The 23,924-nt window shown below is 39.2% G+C and overlaps 1 protein-coding gene across 1 annotated transcript in view; it reads right to left on the bottom strand.

Moving 5' to 3' along the window:
* Positions 1-3,433: 3,433 nt before the first annotated feature.
* The window catches only part of NELL2 (neural EGFL like 2), a 139,831-nt gene continuing 119,340 nt past the window's right edge, over positions 3,434-23,924 (bottom strand). Inside the window, exons 16-20 of the mRNA XM_015854888.2 lie at positions 21,683-21,823; positions 10,351-10,544; positions 9,263-9,439; positions 6,946-7,170; positions 3,434-4,254 (exon numbers count right to left, since the gene is read on the bottom strand). Coding sequence (XP_015710374.1) covers positions 4,204-4,254; positions 6,946-7,170; positions 9,263-9,439; positions 10,351-10,544; positions 21,683-21,823 — 788 coding nt within the window. The 3' untranslated portion in view covers positions 3,434-4,203. The remainder of the gene's footprint in view (positions 4,255-6,945; positions 7,171-9,262; positions 9,440-10,350; positions 10,545-21,682; positions 21,824-23,924) is intronic.

A 23,924-nucleotide genomic window follows, 5' to 3' on the forward strand; every position in this document is an offset into this window, starting at 1 on the left:
GCAGAAATTTGGCCACCATGCTAAAGCAACAAGAAGTTTTACATTTTTAATTGGAAGCTAAAATAGCAACAGAGGAGCTTGCTGGGGTTGTGAGCATGTGGAACATGGTGGTACTGCTGCTCTGGTTCAGGCAGAAGCTGCAGCTGCAGTGGGACCTCTCTGACGTAGTGTGGAACAACCGTTTCTCCACAAGCTGTACACTCAGCAGATGCCAGAGCTGCTCAAGTCTTCCTATTTGTATTACTCTGAAATATTTCCTTAAATATGTAGCAAAAGCTATCTGGTGACTTTGAACTTAAATTATTAACTGGTTTTGGGGCAAGTTAAACTGCATTTGCCTGTAAGTTAGTTTTGCCATTAAAAAATAACTAGCTGAATTAAAGCTACTGCTGTTTTTGTCTGAGAAAAGGAGGGAGGCCATGCAAGCTGAGTGATGCGTTGCAATGCACTGGGATTCATGCACTTCAGAGGAGACCCACAAGTGCAGTCTGCCCAGAGCGTCCTGCACTGGAACACAGACACCAACCGCCCACTCCAGGTAAGACTCCACGTGGGCTCAGGACCTGCCCCCTACACCCCTGTATCTGAAGCTTTTGCTGCTGTGTCCATTTTGTGGAAAGCTTATGCTGGCACCAAGTGTGGGCAGCTGTACAGTGCTCCCCACCTAAACATCCATTTCCTTCACACCCTAGAAAAAAGCAGTGCATTTCAGATACGGCTTAATGACCATATTCCACCAGTTGAGATGGAAAAGATGGATGCCAGAGCAAAGGTGTGCTGATAAAGATGCTTGAGGTAGCCAGCCCTCTTTTCTTGCCCACAACCAGTTTGTGAATGACACAAATGGGCAGCAGCACAGCTATTGTCCTTTTCTACAGCTTACCAACACTGCTGCTTTTTGTCAGCCTGTTTCACCCCAGCATTGAATTCAGCATTGTAGCTGAAGACATTTCTGCCTTTGTGTCTGTAAGTCAATTAACTTAGGGCAATTACTCTGCAGAGAGGTGACAATTCCTTTATGGAAGTTATTGAATTCTAGTACAGCAAACAGTACATCAATAATGAAAGGCCACTAAAAGAACACAATGTACTTGCATTGTTCAGAAATATAGAAATAGAATATATATATTTTATGGACTATATTGTCTGGTGGACATTTAAGCCTTGAAATTAGACATAAATTTTTAATAATACTTAGATTTATTTTTCAAAGAAAATGAAAAACATGCTACTAATTAGTGGCTTGACTGAACAGGAGGGAGATAGGCAAAGGGGGGTGAAAGTGGATGACAGCGAAGGTCACCGAGATGTCTCATTGGACTTTGTTGACCTTTAGAAGAACTCCCAACTGATTAGTAACCTTGAATACTGATAAATTAGATAACATTCACACACGCCATTTCCATTTTTATTCAGCAGAGACTTCCAGCTTTGTTCAGCAGGGTAACTTCTGCTCTTCACATGCATGTGGCACTGTCTCTCCAAGGATATGATTCAAGGTTTAGTTATTATGTTATGTTTCAATCTTTGGCTTTTAAGCCTGCTTCTTTTTGTATTGTACTGTGCTTCATAAACCTGCAGTAGCACAGAGTTCTCGGGTCATGGTAGACAAAAGGAAAGATATGTTTACTTTCCATCTATCCATATTTTCAGTTTTGAATAAATGCTGGGATTAAGTACCAGTTTTACTGTGCCTTCCAGGGAGTGACTCATATCTGCTATGGAATTTGATGTCAGGAGATGAACTAAACCAAAGCAAGGGCAGGCACACTTACCCTTAACTTATCTTTCCCCAGACCCAAAATGGGAATGCTCACAGCTGTGATGTGGATGTCTGCCCTTCCCTCTAGCTACTCCACTGGTTCCAGTCAGTGCCTTCTATACCATGCAACAGTGCATGAGGATTTTGTGCTTGGAAAATGTTCGGTCTTCTTTATGTCTATCAAAACCGTTAAGTCTGTTTTTCATGTATTTCCTGCACCTATCTTATTCCTTTTCTTTAATGAAAGTGAAGTGCAATTTCTAAACAGTAGCACCGTCTGTTAAACCTCCTTTCAGAAATAGGCATGCAGCTGCCACTGAAATCAACGGGAAGTGTACCTCTGTGGCTGAGGGCAAAACATGACCTCTGAACAATTGCTAGCAGGCAAGAAAACACTGCACAGAGAACGGCCTCCTTTTCAAGGAGCTTACACTCTGCTTAAGAAACATTGATTGCAGCTTGCCTGGAACTGGACAAAACAGTAAATCCCTTGACTACCTGTTATTTATGGACAGAGTGAGGATAAAGGTTTGTTTGATCGGACAAATCTTCATAGTTTTAATGGTCCGATGTAAGCTATCAATCAGATTTTGCAGGATTTCTTCAGATTTTTGGTGTCTTGGTTTTGTTTGTGCTGTTTGCATTCAGTGGCCTAAGATTTCCTGTATTCCCTGCTTCACAAACTTGCAGTAATTGATACACACCAGGGCTCAAGGAGGTAATAGAATTGCAGAATCATTTGAGCTGGAAGGGACCCTTAAAGGTCATCTAGTCCAGCTCCCTGTAACGAAGAGATACATGGTACATGAAGTTGCACGGCATTCCTTCCATCTCTTGTATATGAAACACTACATGGTAGCATCTGTTTGAAGGAAAATAGAGTTTTGTTAAAAATAAATACATAGATTTCTCTAATAATCTCTTAGTATGTGAGGGAAGTTTAGCCTGTGACAACCGAGAAGGTAAGAGAGATGCTAAAGACAAGAAAGGCACATCGAAAAGAACATGACTACTAGAGCACTGTTTAAGGGGGTGGTGCCACTTGGGGCAGTTTCCTCCTCTTGTTTTGTTTCCATTCTTTGTGATGAATTTCTTATGTATTCAGCCATTTCAGTCCTTAATTTCTAAGCACTGCTTTATTCTGTATGTCTCTCCCAGAATAAAATGACTTTGGCCATGTAGCCTCTTTTATTTATCGTCCCAACAGTGCAGTAATGAAAATAGAGCTTGCATATTGAAGTGATCCCCATGCATTAAGATACTTTACACAAACAACTGAAACAGCTGTGGAGCTTATGGAGAAACAAACCTGCCTATGGCAGCTGGAGAGAGTCTAAAGAGCATCCTCTTTAGTCTGGACATATCTAAGTCATGCAGAAATGGTCCGATGGTAGCAGCATCTCATTGGCAAGTAGAATCTGATCTCTGGGCACATACACTGTTCTGTTGAATCCATTGTAATGACTGACATGCATGAAGTTAATAACTGAGACAAGAAATGACAGGCATAGAGTTATGCTGGGCAGAAACTCCCACATGCTCCTCTCTAATTCTTCCGCTCCTCTCTACATGCATTGCCCAGCTGCCCAGGCATGCTGACAAAGGATTAAAAACAACAACACGCATGAAAAAATGATACCCTTGAAAAAGAAAGAGGACACAAACAGAAACTTAAGGTAAGAGAAATATTTATTTAAATTTCCACAATAACGAGCTTATACTGAACAAATTCAATCAAGAAATAATAGTAAGTGCAGTAAAACAAGGAAATATTGATGACTTTTCCCATCAGAAAACATTAAGAAGCCATGCCTGTGCATTACAGTTTTTGTTTTTAGGTTTTTTTTTTCAGTGTTTTTTATTTGTTTATTTTTTGTTGTTTGTTTTTACAACAGCTTGTATCTTTATTTTTTTTTCAGCGCATATACTGTACATATCACATCTTAGCTGCTATGTTCTCCTGAAGGCTTCATCCTTTTACTCCAACATCTGCTATATTCTGCAGTGAACATTCAAACACATTTGTGAAGAACCAATTATGTTTAGGCAAAAATCTCTGCATCTGGTCAAGTGTTGGACTCTCAAAGCTTTGGAAGACCCTGTAAGAGCTCCTGGTTGACTTTGGATCTTGACGTCATTATATATAGCATCACAACATGTCACTTTATAACTCACCTAATGTCTTGCATAATGAAGTCAGAAAGACAAGTAGCCAGAACATTTTAGGTCTGACTTCATTCAAAGGTTTACACATCTGAGCTTATCTTGAGTCCCATAAATTTCATTCTGATTTAAAAATCTGAGTTCATCACATTTCTGCACTTTAGATGGACAAGAACAATTCAATTCTAGTTTTAATTTTGTACAATTTTTGGTCTAATGGTCTTTTGTGACAGAAAATTCTTTAACCAGAAACTGCTTTTGAGAGATGGTTGTTGGTGTCACAGTTCCTGAAGGCACTGTGGATCCACTGAGCAACAGACGTGGCCATTCTAAAGGAAGAACAAAGAGAATTGGAACATTTAGAATCTTGCATGAGCTCAGTCAGTTTAACAGCCTCAGCCATTTGAAACTCACACCAGAAGATTTTAAGGTATAGTTTTGTAAAATACAAATGAGTACAAATTTTGATTATATTCATGTAATTGTTGTTGTTTCCTTCCAATGTCTAAAGGAATAGGCTACAATGATTCTTTAAATTGCTTGGTTTTCTGTGGTCTGTATCCCAAAGCTACAACAGTCAAGCTGAAAGGAGCTAGGATCAGCAGAAGAAATGCTCCTCACATAAAGGTATCAGGCATTTGTCCAAGTAAGAAAGCTGTTGAACAAGACAGGGCAGCTGGGAGTTTTATTTAGATTAGACAGAAGGGACTCTGGGTTTTATTCACTTGAATGTTTCAAGTTAATTCTTTCTGGCTGCAACACCATAAAATGTTAATCCATGCCATTTTTCCCGATAGCTTGGACATTTTTCTGAGAATATTTGAAATTAAGGGAACCTATTACCTACAGACATGATTAAGCTATGAAGTGCTTATTTCCCTACTTTTTCTGCTACTTCTTTTCTTCAACTGAGTCTTGCAATACCAATAAAATTCATATTATTTTTAAATTGTTCCAAATACATTTAGTTGACTAAATTGCCAGGAATAATTAAAGATGAAGGTCTGAATCATTCGAATATTTTCTTTCTCTTCTTCTGTTACAGAAGGTTAGACAATTCTAATGTTCACCTTCTTGTGAGTTGAAATGGTTTTCTGGCTAATTCTGCTTTAGCTGATGCCAAGCTTTCTGAATTCTTAAAGGATTTGTGTAAACCCATTTCGCTATAGCTTGGTTAGAGAGGCTTAGCCTCGAGCTTTGACCTTCAGTGTGATTCTCTGCAAGAAAAGAATAAGGGGACAGAGGGCAAACGAGAGAACTATACAAATTGGGTATAGCATTAACCTGATCTGGAGGAGAGAGGTTCTTGCATGCAGAACTACAATGTGAAAATGATGCCAATACAAACAGTGAATTTCAAAAGAAAACTGCTCTGAAGAGAGAGGGCCAAAGTCCTACATCTTCATTGTTAAGCAGATTCTCTTCTGAGCTGTTTTAAATCCAAGGGTCTGGCAGAGTAAATGTTGACATCTTCTGAATACTCACAATGCAGTAATATATTTCATCTATTGTGTTCTATTCTGTTGATGTGTTTACGTGGAACATATATCAGTCCATGCTTAAAGATTCAGTCTTTGCTGAGACTCAGAGTAAAGGGCAGAGGGGAGCAACACATTGGTGGCCGTACCTTGAACTGGTATGTTATTTCTGCATTATCACTGATTAGTGCTACCACAAAAACACATTTCCTTGCACTTACCTGTGTGTTACAGAAGAATCATGCATAATATTTCATTTTACAGATAGGGAAAATAAGGTGCAAAAACCTCAGAAAGCCACCCAATCCCAACTGGTAGGTCACAAGATTACAGTTTCTCATTCCCTCTTTTCTGTATTCCATCAGCTGCAGTACTCACTGATATGAGTTTGTGCACATAAGCACGTTGAAACATCCTTTGAGCAGCATCTGGCTTTCTAACCATTAGCCACTGTCAGATCACAGCACTTTCTCCCAACCACCCACCCGTTCTGACATTAAGACAAATGCCCAAATGTTCTCACTTGGCATGTGCTACTTTTCCATAGTAAAGGACCTACCTCCCATCAGCAGCAACTGCTGCTTCATGCAGTATTATGTCAGAAAAGTATTGGAGGAAGGTGCTGCTTGACACCTTCTTCTCCGTAATCAATTACTTCCCAGCTCACCCAGAAGGAGGTGTCGAAGTCAAATTATTTTTATGTGTAATTTTCTAAGTAGTTAATGGTACTGTGTACTAGAGTTTGGGAAGTCTGTTCCTCAGATAGGATATAAGAAAAAGATCTTGATGAATTTCAGTAAAAATTAAAGATATCTGGATGAACCCTCCTCTCTCTTTCTCTCTCCTTGGCTACTGTGGGATCACTCTTCTTCATTCTTTAGTACTGGTACTATTCACCATACAGGGTCTATTTTTAATGGGAAAACTAATTTTAACATCTTTTTCTCTTACAGCTTTAGTTCACATCAGCCTAGAGCCATTAAAAAAAAAATCCCTCAGTGGCTTCCTTTGACTACAGAAATTACTAAATATTCTCTACATCATGTAGATTCCTACTAGTAATTTTAAAGCAAGGAAGCTATAGAACTGTGTGACTAGTTCCATTATTCTCAATGCAATTATTATTCTCAAAGAACAAATCAAATCATTCTGATTTCTCTGTAGTATCACACAGAATGCATGTCTTGAAGTCTAACCTTACATATCTATTTGTTTCTTTATATATTTCCCAGATACCATAGAGCTGTACAGTAAGAACTGCAATCAAGCTTGCACTGAGCTGTTGCAAAAAAGCCAACCTCTGCAACTTGTGTGCAGCCCAGTACAGCACAGGCTGTTGCTCTGCATCTGGCCTGCTAGCACATTAAACTATCATTCCAGCACATGCAAGAATGAAGTTAACAAAACTGAACACTTTTACTGTAATATCCTCTGCTTTTAAACAAGTGCAGACACCAACTGACTGGACTCAATACATTAATATCTATATGTACAGAACAAGCTGGAGAAGCAGCATCTCAGCTTAATTTTTATGTTCCTTACCTTACACTGGCAGAGTGTGCACTCTGTGCCATGCTTAATCCAAGAAGATCCAGTAAAGCGAACAACATTTGTTTCATCCAGGCAGGTTTTAGTGATGTCATTACGGATGGTGTCCGCTTGGCAGGGGTCAGAGACACAGCGTGGGCAGCATTCGTTCTCAGGGAGGACACTGAACTCACAGTCCACATCTGGGCATGGCAAGGGCCAACAGTCAACCTCTCCTTGCTGTTTAAAAGTATTATGAGAAGAAGATAAAATTATTAGCTGTTGTTTTACTTCCCTGCATATTTCTCTGATTCAACACTATGTTTGTTTGCTGGCTAGTTTTTTTCTATCTGGTCCTATTCAGAAGACAGTATGGAGAACACATTTATTTATTGTGGGAAACAAAGCAAGTTGCTTTCTCTGCTTGCTACCGGGTAAGTCCATTGCATTTAACTTATTTCAATATACTCTGCATCAAGCTACAGCTGAAACTTCTCTATGAACCTTGTGAAATACAGAATAACTGTCCTTGTGATGTCCTACTTCTGAGAGAGACAGAAACCATAATAGTACTACACTATGAAAGTGCTTTGAAATCTCTATTTCCTCAGTTCTATTGAGGTTGTTAGTTTCCAATATAATTCCTCAACTGTTCAGCTCAAGGTAAGGTTACAGCTTATTTGTTCCACTGGCTTGACTAAGGGTGCTGAGCTACCAGCAACCCAATTGAGAAGGGAACATCATAGCATTCTCAGTGAGAAGACCTCCACTGGCTTACTGTCTATTTTGGAGGTTATGAACTGATTACTTGGTTTCCAAACTTAATCACACTTTCTGCATGTTGCACAATGGGCTCAATACAGAGCATGAAAAAGACAAAAGGAAGACTTGCTTGGGCCAGCATGTTGTTAGGGGACGTTATTGTACACCTATACACAGATCTTAAGAAGTCTGATCATTGACTTCAGCTACTAGAAGTTGGGTGAATTTCCATTCAGTTCTGAAGAAGGGACAAAGTTTCAGATCTATCAGTCAAAGGGAACAGTTCACTGATGTCATTAAAGCCAGTTTGCTCTGGAGAAGATCTATCTCTGACCTCCAACTTACCCAGCTCGTCCAAGCACAGACTGTCAAGATTTGAGGGGGGATGAAGAGAATAGCATTTCTCACAAGGAAAGAAGTGTATTCACCAAAGTGAACCTAACATTTTGAGGATTATGGGTTCAATACCAGAACAATAGCAGAAAAAAATCCCCAGAGGTTTGCCATTGCTTCAATTTTACACCTCTCGTTGCAGAAACTATTGTTGAAGTTACTCCTTCACAGAATTCTCATCTGGATCAATTTTCCTCTCTTTTTGAATCTCATGATAGAAAGAATGAAAGCAATCTTAAAACCAGTTACTGATCATGACATTTTGATTTATATTTGTAGTGATGGACAGGGCAAGGATCGGGCAATATGCTGTCACCTAAAAACCACCGTGACAAGAGAAATAATATAGGCTTTAATTACAGAAGTAGCATCTTGAATAAAGAGACATCTATTGAGATCCCAAACTGTCAGAGTTTTTTGTTTTGTTTCTAAGACTTTTAATGAAACACCTGGGAATCCATTTCACTGGATTTTAGCAGTGGCAACACCAAAAGCAGTGTCTATAGAAATTGGTTTCTGGCTGTTATTCATGGTACACTGACAAGGGAAAGCTGGACTAGGCTTTACATTTGGAGATAACCTGTGATAAAAGCTAGTTGCTTTTATCTTGGGATTTCTTTCTTTCACGGAAATTCCCTGTACACCATTATGCAGTACAGGTTTGCTAAGACTCTGAAATACATGCCCAGGAAAAAGATTACAAGCTTCAAAAGATATATATTTTCAAACCTTATTTCATTAATATGAAGAATGCATCAAGTCTCATTAATTTTTCTGTTACTGGAAATGTCTGAGTGAATAAACATGTTTTAGTCTATCAACATCTTTGAAATTATCAACTGTGATAACAAATACATATCTAGAATATCCTTATACAGCCTCATCAGCATCTGAATGAGTGAAAACATGAGTGTTACTGCATAGGTGCCATACTCAAATGACCTCCACTCTTTGCTAAAACAATTTCCATGATTAAATAATTTCTATTATGTCCAAATACATTTTTGACTGGAACTTGATAATACTGATGAATATCCATGAAAGTCAGATTTTGATTATACACATACTCCAGAAGGAACTAAATGGATGCTAATATATGAAAATGAATATTTGGAAATTAGCATATCTCATGCCCTTTTTTTCCTCCTGCTTATTCCACTGTAATCAGAACCCTTACCAAGCAGCGACACTGCTGACAGTTTTGTATCCAGGAGTCACCACTGTTGTAGGAAATCTCCCCACTCTGATGTAAACATTGACTGCTGAGCCTTGGGTCACATTCAGGACAGCAAAATAGGTCAACAGTGGGATTTTCACAGTCACAGACCATTCGCCGGCACATCACGTATCCGCTCTGTTGTTGGAAGACAGATACAGAGTGATGGCAGAAATCTGCTTGAATCTTACAATTCTTGCACCAAACTTTGATTTGTTGGCATGACTGTAAACCACAGCCAGCTCATGCATTTTTCCTCTATACAATACCTTTGCTGAAATACAATTCAGAGAGTTAGAAGCCACAAAACACTCAGTAATGACCATAAAGTTCCCCTGTTGTCTCATATAAATCCTTCATACAACCAACTTACTTTCAGACGATTCTAGCCTAAGGTGGTGAAGCTCAAGCGTGTCTTTACCAAGGATCAAATTTTAATGGGTTGAATAGAGTTATATCCTTTTTATATGGGCACGGTTTGAGTCTCCTGATAAACTTCTAGATCAGTTCCCTCTCTTTTATAGTTATTCATGTAAAGATGATGATATCTAGTGAAAAATTAAATTCATGCCAGTGAAAATTGAATTTCTGAAATGCTCAGGATTTTTTTTCAGCAGTGTATTGGCATTTAGCTTGTGGGCTTCCTACAACAAATATCTGAGAAAGCTAAGCAGAGACAGCATTGACCTCTTTTTATAGCCATCTGCTGGAGATGCTGGTGTCAGTTATCAACACCAGTATGTGCCTGGATGATTTCTTTGCATGAAAATGCCATTACTCCCACCCAGAAAAAATAGGCAGCATCTCTGGTAAAAGAACAGTACATTTTCCCTTCTGCCAGTACTATATGAGAAACTTCATGGAAGCTCTGCTCATGCAGGTTGAAGGGAGAAGCTCTCCCCCAAAGCCCTACAAAACTCCATTATTGTAAAGCACCACATACGCAAATGAAAAGGCACTTAAAACAGGAATTTTACTTGAATCATATTATTTTTCCTGTCATCCCTTCCACCACTTTTGCAGAAACAGCTGTTTTTAGTTCAACTGACCTGGCATGAGCAGACAGAGCATCTGTCGTTCTCCAGCACCCAAATCTGACCATTGTGCTTGATTTTGTCTTCATGGATACAGTCTCCCGTGCAGTTCTTGCCATGCGGACATCGACAGTCATACCCACCATCCAAGTTAAAGCAAACAGTGTCATTGGCACAGCTATGCCTTCCAGTTGCACATTCATCAATGTCTGCAAAAACATGCCATGTAATACCTTTAGACCACATTCAATTAACAAAAATGTTCCTGTGGCAGCCAATACAAATGATTCATGGTCATTAAAGCCTTCAGCTGAAAATTAATTTGCACTTCAGCAGAACAGGGAAAAATAACTTACAAGTTCACAAAAAACATTTTAAAAGTCACATTAACTCTAGAAACATCATGTTTGGAGTCTTCCTATACATCTTCTCAAATGAAATACTGAGTAAGATTGCTAGAATAAAGAAATCACAGGAAAGATAAGAACAAAAATAACAGGCAGATCCCTAAAGAGCATTAGTCTGTGGCAGCCATTAAATCAGACATTTTCAATCAAACAAGTAAAGCTACAGAAACCTGTTTTCAGAACTTTCTGTTGGCTCTTTCTAGCACATTTGAGTTCACTTGCTAAGAAGTTAATGTGAAAGACGTCATCTGATTTGTATGTCCATTTAAGTAAGAACTGCATCATTTATTAGAGTGTACAAGCTAGAATGGTTTAATTATTCAATTTGTAAAGACTTCTACAGCTTTTCTGTCCAGCAAAGAAAATAAAAAAGAATAGAAATGCCTCCAGTGAATAAAAGGCATTTGCCTTCAAAACAAGCATATCACATAGCATTTAAGAGCACCTTTAAAGGCTTCATCAGTGTAGATTCAAAATTATTTTGCATGGGTTAACTTGCAGCACAAACTGCCTTATACTTCAATAGTCTTTACTGAGTTTTTTCAGCTGTTCATCTGGAGAAAAACTATCTGGGAAAAAAAAATAGCTTTGAAAGGTCATTTAGTAAATTGCCATATGTGATAAAATGAGGAAAAAGTAGAAGATTAAAGATCTATGGCAATGGAAAGTATCAGTGCAATGAATTCTACTCCATATAAAATATCAACAGTCTGGCCCAAACAATTAATTTCATTAAAAAGTAGTATTGTGATATTTAGCTGTCAAACAAACAAGCAAAAGACAAAATAAGCAATATGATCACTCATATATCTTTCAACATCAGCGTAGAAACATATTAAAACACTCAGCTTTGGGTTCAAGAACGGAAATGAAACCTCCAGTTCAGCTCAAGCATATTCAGATAAAGAAAAATAATTTGCTTGTTTCAATTCCATGTGCGGGTGCAGTCAAACAAAAGTAAACAAGTCACTAACATGAATATGAATTGAGATGAAAAACAGCAGGGAAAATATTAGAATTCTGTTGTATAAATAAGCAGCATTGCGGGTTTCCTTTAAATACTCTGTGTAATAACAGTGCATCTCAAAAAACTGTTTTGCAAAATTACTCAGGCTTCCGGGAAGGGAACGAGGAAAAACTCATTTGAGAAGAACTAAAAAGAAATGGATTGTTTCTCTCTGAAAGAATATCAGCAAGAGGGGATGCACATAACCAAAAAAATAATGAATACTACAGAGAAAACATATTGAGAGCTTTTGTTCTCCATATAATTGAATGGACAAGAAAGGGGACAGTAGATGAAAGAGGAAGGCAACAAATTCAAGTCTGATAAAAGGAAATAATTTTTCCATACCATGTGTAAACAAACAATGAAATTCATTGCCACAGAATGTTGTTAAAAGGAATACAAAAGGGTTATAAAACCAGTGAGAATATTTAAATTCACAATACTAGCAGATTTTGGAAGAGAGATTATATTCCATGCATCACAGTTTATGGTGCCCTCACTTACATATCAGATTTACCCAGAACAAGCAAACCATCTCAGTTCTCCACATCTTCTACCTCACTCTCTTCTTATTCTTATGGAGTTGGATGTTGTCTTAGTAGGGTAGAAGACAACCAGGATCACGAACCTAACTGAGTGTGGCTGTGTGTATGGAAAGGACCTGAAGACTGAAATGTCCCACGTACTCAGACAGGGAAACTCATCATAACAGCAAGGATGCAGAATAATCTGAACAGATGGTTGTGTGGAGGCTCTGCATTCTCCAGCCCAGAATGTGTTTAGACAAGAAGCTACAAAGAATGGTTTGAGTGATGCTGGTCTAGGCAGAGCAGAAGGATAGAAGAATTGTCCTTTCCTTCCTCTTTTTTTTCTTCTTTTTTTTCTCTAAAATCCTTACAATTTGGCAATTGAAAATTAACATTTTCATAAGTACATTTCTATGTGCTCCTTCTAACTGGTTTTAAGTTATTCAGTGAAGAGAACAAACACAAATCCTGTTATTTGAATGTGATGATTAACAGTGGGATTCCCTTAATCACTGAAGCCCCCTTTAATAAATTACTTTCAGACTCTCATGTTCATTTGCTTAAAACACTCTTTTGTACAAAGCTTTCACAAAGCAGTTGTCATAGATGAATAATATCACTACCCAAGAAGCTGTACCTTAACTGAAAGCAGACATGCTTAGTGAGATACTTGGAGGAAATTCAGCTGTCATGTAAATAAAAATAGTTCCCTTTAAACAAGAAGCAGTGACCCTAGAAACATTATATCTGCATTTGGCACTTATGTCCAGGTTCCTTTCACAATATGCCTATTGTAAGAGATGATTAGTTTTTGCACCATTGTCTCAAAGCTTGCTGAGGAACACTGATGTACATGTCCTGGGCAAAGGTTGAGAAATCCTTTGTCTGAGGGACACAGATGGACAAGTCCAGGCAAGTCCTGGTCAAAGCTGGCAAAATCTTTTGTCTGAAGATTTGCAGGCCAGGGGCAACAAGAGAGAGATAAGCTGCAGCTTAATGGCCAGGAAGCAGACTTTTGTGTGGGCTTATCTCAAGGAAGACGGCCATCTCAGAGAGTACTGCACATGGCTCTTACCTAGACACCAGGAATGCCACGTTGGCAGGAGGATAAAAAAAGGATAGGTGTCTGACATCAGATGCTTCACAACATGATGCCTGCTTACTGAGGGATTAACTCCCCACTTCTCCCTCCCCTCTTTCCCTCATGTTTTTTGTTGGTTTTTTTTTTCCTTTTCCTCACCACAGTAGATGGTCACTTAACGCATTCAAGCAGCCTTTGAACTACCAGGTGGCTTATGAGTCCTTCTTTGTTTTTAGCTCCAAGCTTGCTTTCTGAGGCATTTCTTATAATAAGACACTGACTTATCTGGGAGATGGGAGGTGGATGTTACCGTGTGGCAATCAACATCACTGTGTGGTTTTATGTTTGAAAGCATTTCTTTGGAGCTGTTTGCCTTCAGAAGAGAGTGAGGACTGTTTACTGGTGGAAGATCTGGCCTGTGACCAAATAACTCCAGCTTGCTATGGGAGATTGGGGGATGATACCATTGTATCCTGTGAAGGCAAGATTCAGGATGGAGCCTCCATGCTCCCTCTTATCTTCTGCTGGCAGTGCCCGAAAGATGGGAACAAAAGGAATTCCTGCTGAGATCTAAAAGCCAGAAGCTGCCACTCCAAAAGGAGCTGACTTATACATAACTTTGTACTGCCATTGGAAAGTATCACCACTGTCACATTTGTCACCATTGTAATTATGGTCATCGTGGTCATCCTCATCAACTGAACAATGACACCTGACAACCCACCACTACTGAAGATCCATTACTGAACTATGAACCACGCTGGTGACTACCTATCTCCCTCTCGCTTCCTACAAAGACTCCTTGCTTTTATTTCTTACCTTTTTTATCTCCCATCTTCCCATCTCCATCTCCCTAAATGACTAGGATTTGTAATAAACTGATTGGGCTAACATTTGACCCATTGTGACTTTATCATGCCATCAGGTGTACATATATCATATATCCTCTCCCTCCTGTAAATTGGAGCAAGACACCCATGAGGAAGAAGTTTATGAGGATCATTTTTCAACAGGGAAATGGTTACTGCACTGTAACGGTAAACAACTGACTCTGATATTAAACAGAGCTCATACAACATTGAACATTTATGAAAGATCCCAGAGTTGCAGGGTGTTTTTCAGTTCTTTAATTCATGGAAATGAATGTTTGGATACTACCATTTAAATACCCCAGGTCAAAGCCAAAGCTATTTCAGTTTTGACTCTAACCAAATCAAGAACAGCAATGTGTTTACAGCGCAGCAAGAGAGACACAAGCCTGCATGCATGAAATTTTCATCTGCTTTGTTTACCCACATCAAACTTCAGTCATTATCTGCAAAGGACTAAACACACACAAAGCATCCATAGCAAGTAAAATCTTGTTCAGCTTTTTAAATCTGAATTCACAGTGGATGGTGAGTGATGCTACTGATACCTTACGTACAGCAATAACCAGCTTTCCAAATTCCACAGCCACATGAACAGTGTACACTGGCTCTTGCACCTTTTGTGTCTGAAAAGGGTAGCAAAAGAACTACAGATTGCTTAGTTTTCTGCAAACCAGCTATAGAGTACGGTATTATCTGCCCTATATTGGTGGTTCTTTGTGGTTGTTTTATTTTTGAAGAAACATACAACTCACTTCAGGCTATTTACAACACACTGCTTAGGAATCCAGCAGATTGTTTGCTACAGCATTAGAAAATTTAATCTCAAAAGACTTGGAGGTTTGACTCAGAACAGAAAACAAAAAAATATAACTAGCTATCCAGTGCTGAATTGAGGACTAGATATTATTTATCTAATTTGCAGTAGCACTGATCTGGAACATTTTTAAGGGTTTTCCTGAGTACAGCTTAATAAGACAAAAGACTGTCATGTATGGAGAAGTAATGATAAATGTAGGTTGCTCTGAAAGTAATACCTGCTATTTATTTCCATGGAAACTACAGAAGATACAAAGAGTAGAAGGCGCTATTTGATAAATGAAATTCTTAGCTACAAAACACTGTTTTTCAACATATTTGCCACTGTTAGCTATGCATTTTGGCCAGCAATGAACAAGAGCCTGCATGCTGTGCTCATAAAAATCTGCACCAGAGGAGGCAACCCACTGTTGCTGTCATCACTGCTGGAGTGCACCACCTGCTATGCTACCTCACTGTGCACACATCCAGTTTGATCTCCATAAGCATTCAGCAAGTGTCAATGGATTGCAATAGGTGCTATTTTTTTCCACACGGATGAATTCAGTGACACACCTTTGTTTCACCCTCACTTCCATGTCAGACACCACTGTGTCCGACTGCCTCTCTGCTGCTTTCTGTTGCACACCAACAACATGTACTGGAATATTGATGGGCAGGCTCAACATCTGCTGCCATACTACCAGCATCCTCCTCTATTGGCGTGGGTCAATATAATAAAATGGAAGGCCTTAATTCTGCAGCAACCCTCCCACATGAAAGAAAGCTAAGAATTAATTGTGTCACAAGTAATTTAATGTCAAAACAGTTAAAATACTGGACTAAAACTAGACAAAATGGAGACAGTACCTAGAGTGACTAAACTCTATTTGTAATATCTGAATGTGAGGGCAGAAAAGACTACGAAAACAGAAATCTCACTTGCCCCACCAGGCTAATACCTATGATTAGCAGATTTATAGATGTTGCTTGGAACAAAAAGTCAAGAATCTAGCAAGGAACAAGCAGTATTTGACTTGGCCATGAGCAGTGTGCAGATTCGGATTCAAAGAGGGAGATAGGTGATATAGTGTACGACTTTTCTTTGAAAACTCTTGCTGAACTCTTTTGTATGATGCATATTCCTAAAGGAACTATCTTGCTTGGAAGAAAAGGGATCAGCCAGTCACAGACTTATTGCGAGGTAATTAATAAGTAATAAATGGCAACAATAAATGCTTAAGTTGTCATAAGTGAGGGGTGTCCCATGAAAGCTCACAAAGAATGTGTGCTGGAACATGTGCTGTCCTATATACTAAAAAGTCATCTGGAGCTATGAGTGAACAGTGAGATCAAAATGGTGTTGATAACAAAGTATTGGGGGGAAAAAAAAAAAAGAAAAAAAAAAAGTCGGTGTATTTCTTGATTTCTTGACAGTGATTAAGTGATAATAAGAAATTCAATTGATGAAATCAGTTGTAAGACATGTGGGGATATACCCTTTTAAAAGTCAAATCAGTCTTTCATATCTGTAATGGAAAGTGATCTCGAAGATACTACAGAAAGTACCCTTTTGGGCAAAAAGTAATCCAAATATAATACCGATAACAGCTGATGAGAAAATCTGCAGTAAATTCACAAGGAACAAGAACTAGCCACTATTTGAAAAAAAAAAAAGAAACAGAAGAAACAGCGTGCCTTGCTAGGTGGTGAGTAAGGGCTCAGAGACATGCTGTGATGTAACTGATGGAAAGCTGTAGCTTTTCCCCCTCAGACAATTCTTCCAGGCTTAAATGCATGGCATTCACATAAAGCCAAAAAACGATTTCCCCAGACATACCTTCATGGCAGAACCACTCTGATATCAGTTAGTGTTATGTATATAAAGAGAAGATGAGCATCTCAGTCACTGAGAAACACACTGTTGGAAGATGGGTTGGGATGGTAGGCAGTTTCTTTGCTCTGAAAGGCACTCAGTTACTTTAGCTCTGGGAGGAAACAGCCTCCTCAGCAGGGTGATAGTACAAGGATATCCAGATACGTTTTGCTTAAGGCAAAAAGAACCAAAGCTCTTCTGAACAGAACGTTTGGTTTCTCTCCTTGTCTATCTCAAATAAATTTATTAACTGATGCAACCATTCTTCAAAGAGCAAGCGAATTATGAATAATTTATTTGTAACTTCATGCAAGCCAGCTGTCAGAGAGCTTAGCAGATGTGGAAGATGAAGAACTGAGAATTCAGATGCCGGTTAAACCAGCTTCACAGAAACGTTGTTTCCTGATATAGTAAACATGTTCAAATCACTGTCTCATAAAATGTACTGGCTGAGCTTCTGTTTTATTAGTCCTCTAATAAAACCACAGAAATTCTGCCTACCACACTCCCAGATATTTAAACACACATGTCTCCAGATCTGCCCTCTCTCTCCTGATTATTGTGTTCCCAAAGCCAAAATGAGGCTTTAATGCCTAGAGTTCTGTTTGAGGTGGAAGGACTGATATTCTCCTTGTAGTTTTAATAGTTGACATTCTGTGACTGTAAAGAAAGACAAAAGGATATTCTTGATTTGTGAGTTCTAGTAAGATTTCCTGCTGAAGTGATTCTTTATTTCCTGTCTCCTTAAGAGCTTTCAATAACAAAGCTTCTGTTAAACATGACAAGCACCGTAGAAAAATCTAAGTGTGGTCTCTAAACTGACAGTGTTTTTTCAAACACAAATCTCATGCATTAGTTAATATAGTGGATGTACTATGAGATGAATTCAGACATCTGAGAAGCCAGAAATTGCTCTGCCTTCCAAATCCAAGTGACCACTTTGGATTTTGCTCATTGCTGAAGAATGGGGAGCATCCTGAAGCTGGTAGTGTACCTCCATATCTCATTATTCTGTGATGTGGAAAAATCTGTCCATGGGGAGCCTCAGCCCTCTATACAGATAGGCAGCCTGTGCTATCGCAATGGAAGTAGGATAGCAGTGGTACTAAAGAACATAAGAAGACATTTCAAAACAGAAATCCTAATCTGCAGGTTTACATGCAGATAAATCTGTACAACAACAAAAAAAATGCTTTTTGAACTGTCTGGAACATTCCAGATCAATACTTTTCAATCCATTCATTTGCCCCTCTCTCATTTAGAGGATTTGATACCTGCTCAGAGTGAAGATATTTTGCTCCCTCATTCTGTATCAACAGCTGGTACCTGCCAGATACTCTTGGCAGGTCCAGTGGGAGCTCATTAATTAGGTGAGCTACTCTTCTGACATGGAATTATGCAAAATGTACAACCACTGATGAGGTATAACCTGCACTACTTCTGATACAAAACCAATACAGCCTCTCTAGCTGATCTTAGAAGCTTTTAGGCATTGCAGGTGACAAATTCAAAAGAATCAGGATCTTGTGCAGAACTGCAGAGCAAATGTTAACTCGGCCTAAATGTGCTTATTTTAGGATCTGGCCCTCAGAGGTTTCAGTTGTTGAATGCAGTGAAGCTTGAGGCTGCAATATCTATCATCTATGAAATGGTACATGAGAGACAACTTTTAGATCATCAGTATGACTGAGTAAATAAACTATAAAGAAAAGCTGCAGGGGGCTGAGGAGGAGGGCACTAGGTAATATACCATGCTGAATGGTATATTTACATATATATATAAAATTTAAGACTTCCCAAAACCATGCAATTCTCAAAGGCTAAGCAGCTGATCTTTCACTGCTTTTCTGAAAATAAAATAATATATAACATAATTATATTTCCAAAGGAAAAAGCAGCAAATGCTGCTAAGAGTTTGAAGCCCTACATCTGCATTTCTCAACACTTCTCCCAGTAATTGGTATTGAGACGACAGGTCTACCCAGGAGTATAACATGAAGCGGAACTAATAGCAAAGGAATTTCCTGGTCTTCTGTTGCCTGCAGGTACCAAATGAAATAGGATTATACATTTCTATATTCAAGTACAGCATTAGTCAAAATACTCAATATTCTAAGTAGTGCCAAGGATGCTGTGGTAGCCAAGCTTAATATATGTCTAAAATAGGCAATCTGGTAACAATTATTTCAGGCACTGATAAAGTCTAATGCTACCTAGGACTCCCAACTCCAGAGAGAAATTTTTAGTAGCGTGTCGTGCTGGACCATTTCCTAAAGAAAGGTGCAGTCTGGGTATTCTGCTAAAAGAAAGGTCTTAAGGAAACGCTCCTCTGCATCCTAACAGAAATGTTTCCATCTGAATCTTTCAAACTGGAGGCTTTGCTGAAGGAAACACTGTGACTAACACCAATCACAGAACTCTGTGATCAGAGCTCTGTACACAGAACTCTGTAGTACTATCAGCAAGCATCCAGGGAGCTCAGACAGACCAAGATTTGAGGCAGAACATACAGAACAATCAAGAAAGAAAATATTTGAACCCACACTTCCTTGGCTTTAAAAGTTTTTCTCCAGAGAAAGAGGGAACTTTCTTCAAAGCCACTAAAATTAACTAAATATAAGCCAAAAACAACAAACCTATTATGCAGCATGTATAAATGCTGTATTGAAGTAGACTGCTTAGAAAGCAAAATCAACAAGCTCTCAAAGAATATCTCCTAATACCCATGAGGCTTAAATTCTTTGTTCCACTAAGAAGGTAAGGTGAGACCAGTTCCTCTTCCCTGCAAGTCTGCACTGTTCCTTCTGCAGTTCTCCTAGCTGTGGCATTTGCATGAGCCAGAAGGCCACAGAAAACAGTGCGCCTGGACTAAGCAGCAAGGAAGCTCAAGTGGCTGAAGGCAGCAAGTGAAGAACCAATGTTTGAAATCTGAGATTAGTACAGCCTGGAGGATACTCCTGTGGTACAGTGAGTGTCAGAAATGTTGTCCACCGATCACTGAGTCTAATCACCTCTAACATAGGGGATATTGGAGAAGTGACACAAGAAATTGCCAGATTATCTTTAAGTATATGAATCTCACAGTAGAAAGATCTGACAAGGGAGAAAGCAATTGCTTTCATGCTACTGTACTCTGCTTCTGAAAGTTCAGCTTTCCAAACTGTAATAAATTTAAGGCTAATTCTCCAAGTTTTATCTTCTGTTTAAGACACAGTGTCACAGACTTCAATCCTATAAAAGCAAAAACATGTTAAATAATGGTTCCTTCTACATACATGTAACAATCTCCATAGTTATTCTTTCTTGGCTTTTCCCTTGAGAAGAAACGGTCGCTTAATTGTTGTTTGTTTGTGCACATCTTAACAGAGACACTATTAAAAACTTCACACTTTCAGCTTCATTCTTTAGTTCGTATTTCTTGAGAAGACACATGCCACACCAGCACATTCAGTCCACTTGACAGATTTCATACTGATGTTAAGATAAAGCTTGGGCTACTGAGAACTTTCCCATAAATGTCTCACCACAACATTCCTGTGCCACAAGTGACAGAAGAGTGATGCTGTTATCAGAGGGATCACAACTTCTCCAGAAGTCCTTGCACTTTCCTGTCTTAACACCTGGCCAGCTAACACTGACATTTAGCTAGTTTTTGACAAAGAAAGTTGGACTTATGAAAGCAGTGGCTGACTCAAATTGCTGATTCCTTCTGGGAATACAGACTTTCAGCTGTGGTGAAAATGTGTTGAAATAAAGTATTGATGATGGGGATACTGAAAAGGTCATTCTCACTGCTTGAGAACTGTCTGTGTGTCTGCCTTAGTGAAATTAATTCAATTCTTTCCCTTTGGGACTGATGCAGCCCACCAATGTGAGTTTAAACAGTAAGATGCCAAAGCTTACACTGAGCAATGGATATTTAAGCATTCACAGACACAAAGTAGAAAGACTCCCTGTTTTGCCTTAAGTAGTCTAAGGCAAAACAGACTGGTTTGTTCTCTCATTTAAGAAGAGCAGCTCTTAAAAGAGGAAGAACTTTTCATACTAAGAAATCCATGCGTGAAAATAGCTGTGTACCAACCTGCCGTTCTCTCCAGCGCTGTTCATAAACAAAGGAAACCTTCCTATCTACTTGTCTCCGTCAACCTTTCATCCCCGTCACCCCATATCTTGCCCCATCCCCAAGTCCACTGTGCTTCCCATTTTAAAAGGTTGTTCTTCAAATTGCAGCTAAGAGGAGTTAGTCTGTGCATAGGAGAAGCACACCAGTATTGACTGGAGTGTGGGTGAGAGTGTCAGGGCCACAGAGATATCCTTTGAAGCTGGAAGTGTCTTCATCATATGCTATTTCAGTGTAAAAGGAATGAAGCAGGAGAAGTGAGGTCTGGATTGGCACTCCTTTCTGTCTCAGAATCTGACATACAAACAGATCACCCTGGAGTAATAGATTATAGTGCAGATTATCAGCCCATGGGAAATCACTAATGCATAGAAGCAGATGTAGGGCCTATGAGACAGTTCACTATGCCTGAATACTTAGCAAGTCATAGAAATATCCACTAACCCTCCACCTAGTGTTAGGAATATTCATATTTTATTTTCTCTTGCCTTTTGCTAACAGTGCTTTTTTTGACTACATTTTCTTTGGGCCAAGGTTTAACTGTCATTGATACAGTACCTATGGCAACATTTGTCCACAAATGCTGGAGATACCAGACACAATTGTAATGCAAGTTGTAACACCCCCCCCCCCCCCCCCCTCCCTTCCTTAGATACTGACCTTCACAGGATTCTCCACTTGGTGAAAACATCCCATTATCATGGTAGCCATCCCTGCACTCACAGTGGTACCACCCTGGCAGATTGATGCAATTAGCACGGCTGTCACACTGCACAAAGCCATCAGAGCATTCATCAATGTCTGGTTCAAAAGAAAAACAGAAAAGAAGAAAATTCACACAAAGGAAATCGCTGTATTCATGAGATGCAAGAAGAACTTCTCTGGTGTTTCATGGAAGTATTTTGATTATTGTCACTTAGATTTCTAGAGTTATTTGTTGAAGCACTGTAAATCATTCCCAGAGAAGGTCTTGGCTAATAAAGTTGGTCCTGCTAGCTAGAGTTCCGCTATTTATGTTTATATGTTAGCAACTCATTTCATCACAGTATATGCTCAGTAATACATCATCTGTGTAAGCTGTCCAGAGTATAAAGAACAGAATTGGATCCCACTTCAGATAAGAAGAACTGTTTTGTTGAGTACAGACTGCCTGATAAAACTTATTTCCGGCACCGTATCAAAACATTAAATCTTTACTGCCATCCTTGTTTCCAGTAGCACCACTGTTAAGTCAGCAGGACTTCCCACTAACTTTCACCAGCACTGCTGACACTCAGCATTGTTCTCTCTCACTGTCAAAGACAGCAGCTGCGATTCCAAACCAAGGCTTAGATCCTGAAGGTGAAACACAAGATGCTCTCGTCCTCCCAACTAGCTCCTTTGTGATGCTCATTTCTTAAAGAAAAACCTATACTGAATAAACTTTACACTAGCAGCCCACAGTGGAATGGATGTCTGGACACACTTGCAAGATCCAAAATCCACCATAGGCTGGCATCCTTCAGACACCTGAACTCACATAATCAGTAAAGTAGAGAACTTTGTCAGATGTTCATTTCCAACATCTTCAGTAAGTCATATTAAGGAACGGGTCTCAGAACTGATAACAGGGAATTTCAGGAATATTTAATTGAACAGGGATAGCTCACACTTTTGGTATCTGTTCCTTTCACAATATAAAGTATAAAATGGACAAGAAAAATTAATCATGAGCTTCAATAAGGGCGCAAATCTCTTGCTGTTAATACAACTTTGTGTGATAAAGATATATTCACTCTAATCTCCTATGAAATCTACCTAAAAATAAGGGTGTTTGGATTGTTGTTGTTGCTGCTGCTGTTCGTTTCATCATTTGCTTTTTTTTTTTTAAAGGCTGGTTTATCCATCCAAAACATTTCATGCCACATCTGTAGGAAAGGAAGTTGTTGAGTGTTGTGGGGGATGCCTACATACACTGTAAAGTATCGCTCAGACATCCACCTTTGTTGGTGAGTTACATTTTTCTTACATATGCCAGGAAGGTAGGCAGGATGTGCCCTGAGTATTTTATTCACATGCTAAACAACATCTGGCACAGTTTTTCATATTGAAAGACTAGGACAGTCACCTCCTTGGAGTAACCTCACAGCCATAGTACAAGCATGGTGATTTTTAAAGCTCTGTAGTTACTTTAGGAAATTCCATTAGGAATTTCTGTTATTGCATCAGCATAATTTTCTATCACCTGCCTTTCTGACCAGATGCTCCTTATGCACGTCACCAGTATTTATCAGAATGAAAATGACCAACAACCCTACCAGAATATTGCACTAGGCACATCTTTTTGCTGCTTTGTGTACCCCAAATTACGTCCTAATTCTCTACTAGTTTAAAAGAAGATTTTCAACTCCACTGCAAAGTGCAGGATAATCATGTAATTAGTCCTGCTGCAGGACTGAGCAATACCAAATCCCTGCAACCTCTAGCTGCTCTGGGTGTCTCTCTCTAACTCAGTATAAGTTCTGGCCTTTTTCTTGTAAGCAACCGGGGCCAGCGGGACTTCAAGAGGGTTAGAGAGATCAGAAGGAGATCAATGGAAATTATGTTGCTGTTGGTTGGTTTGCAGTCTGTGCCTTATCCTCTGGTATTCACTCACATGTCCACAAATAGCTTAAGAAATAAGGGAGAAATGGAAGGGAAGGGAAGGGAAGGGAAGGGAAGGGAAGGGAAGGTNGAAGGGAAGGGAAGGGAAGGGAAGGGAAGGGAAGGGAAGGGAAGGTCTGATTTCTAGAAGATTACTTACCATGGGGGAATACACAGTCTGGGAAAAGCTTGTCCAGGAGGACAGACTGTAAGTTAACCTGAAGGCCTGGGATCATCTGCTCACCACAATATAACTTTCTGGGCGTGTTCAGAGCCATAA

The sequence above is a fragment of the Coturnix japonica genome, chromosome 1 (assembly GCF_001577835.2).
Source record: "Coturnix japonica isolate 7356 chromosome 1, Coturnix japonica 2.1, whole genome shotgun sequence".
NCBI lineage: Eukaryota > Metazoa > Chordata > Aves > Galliformes > Phasianidae > Coturnix > Coturnix japonica.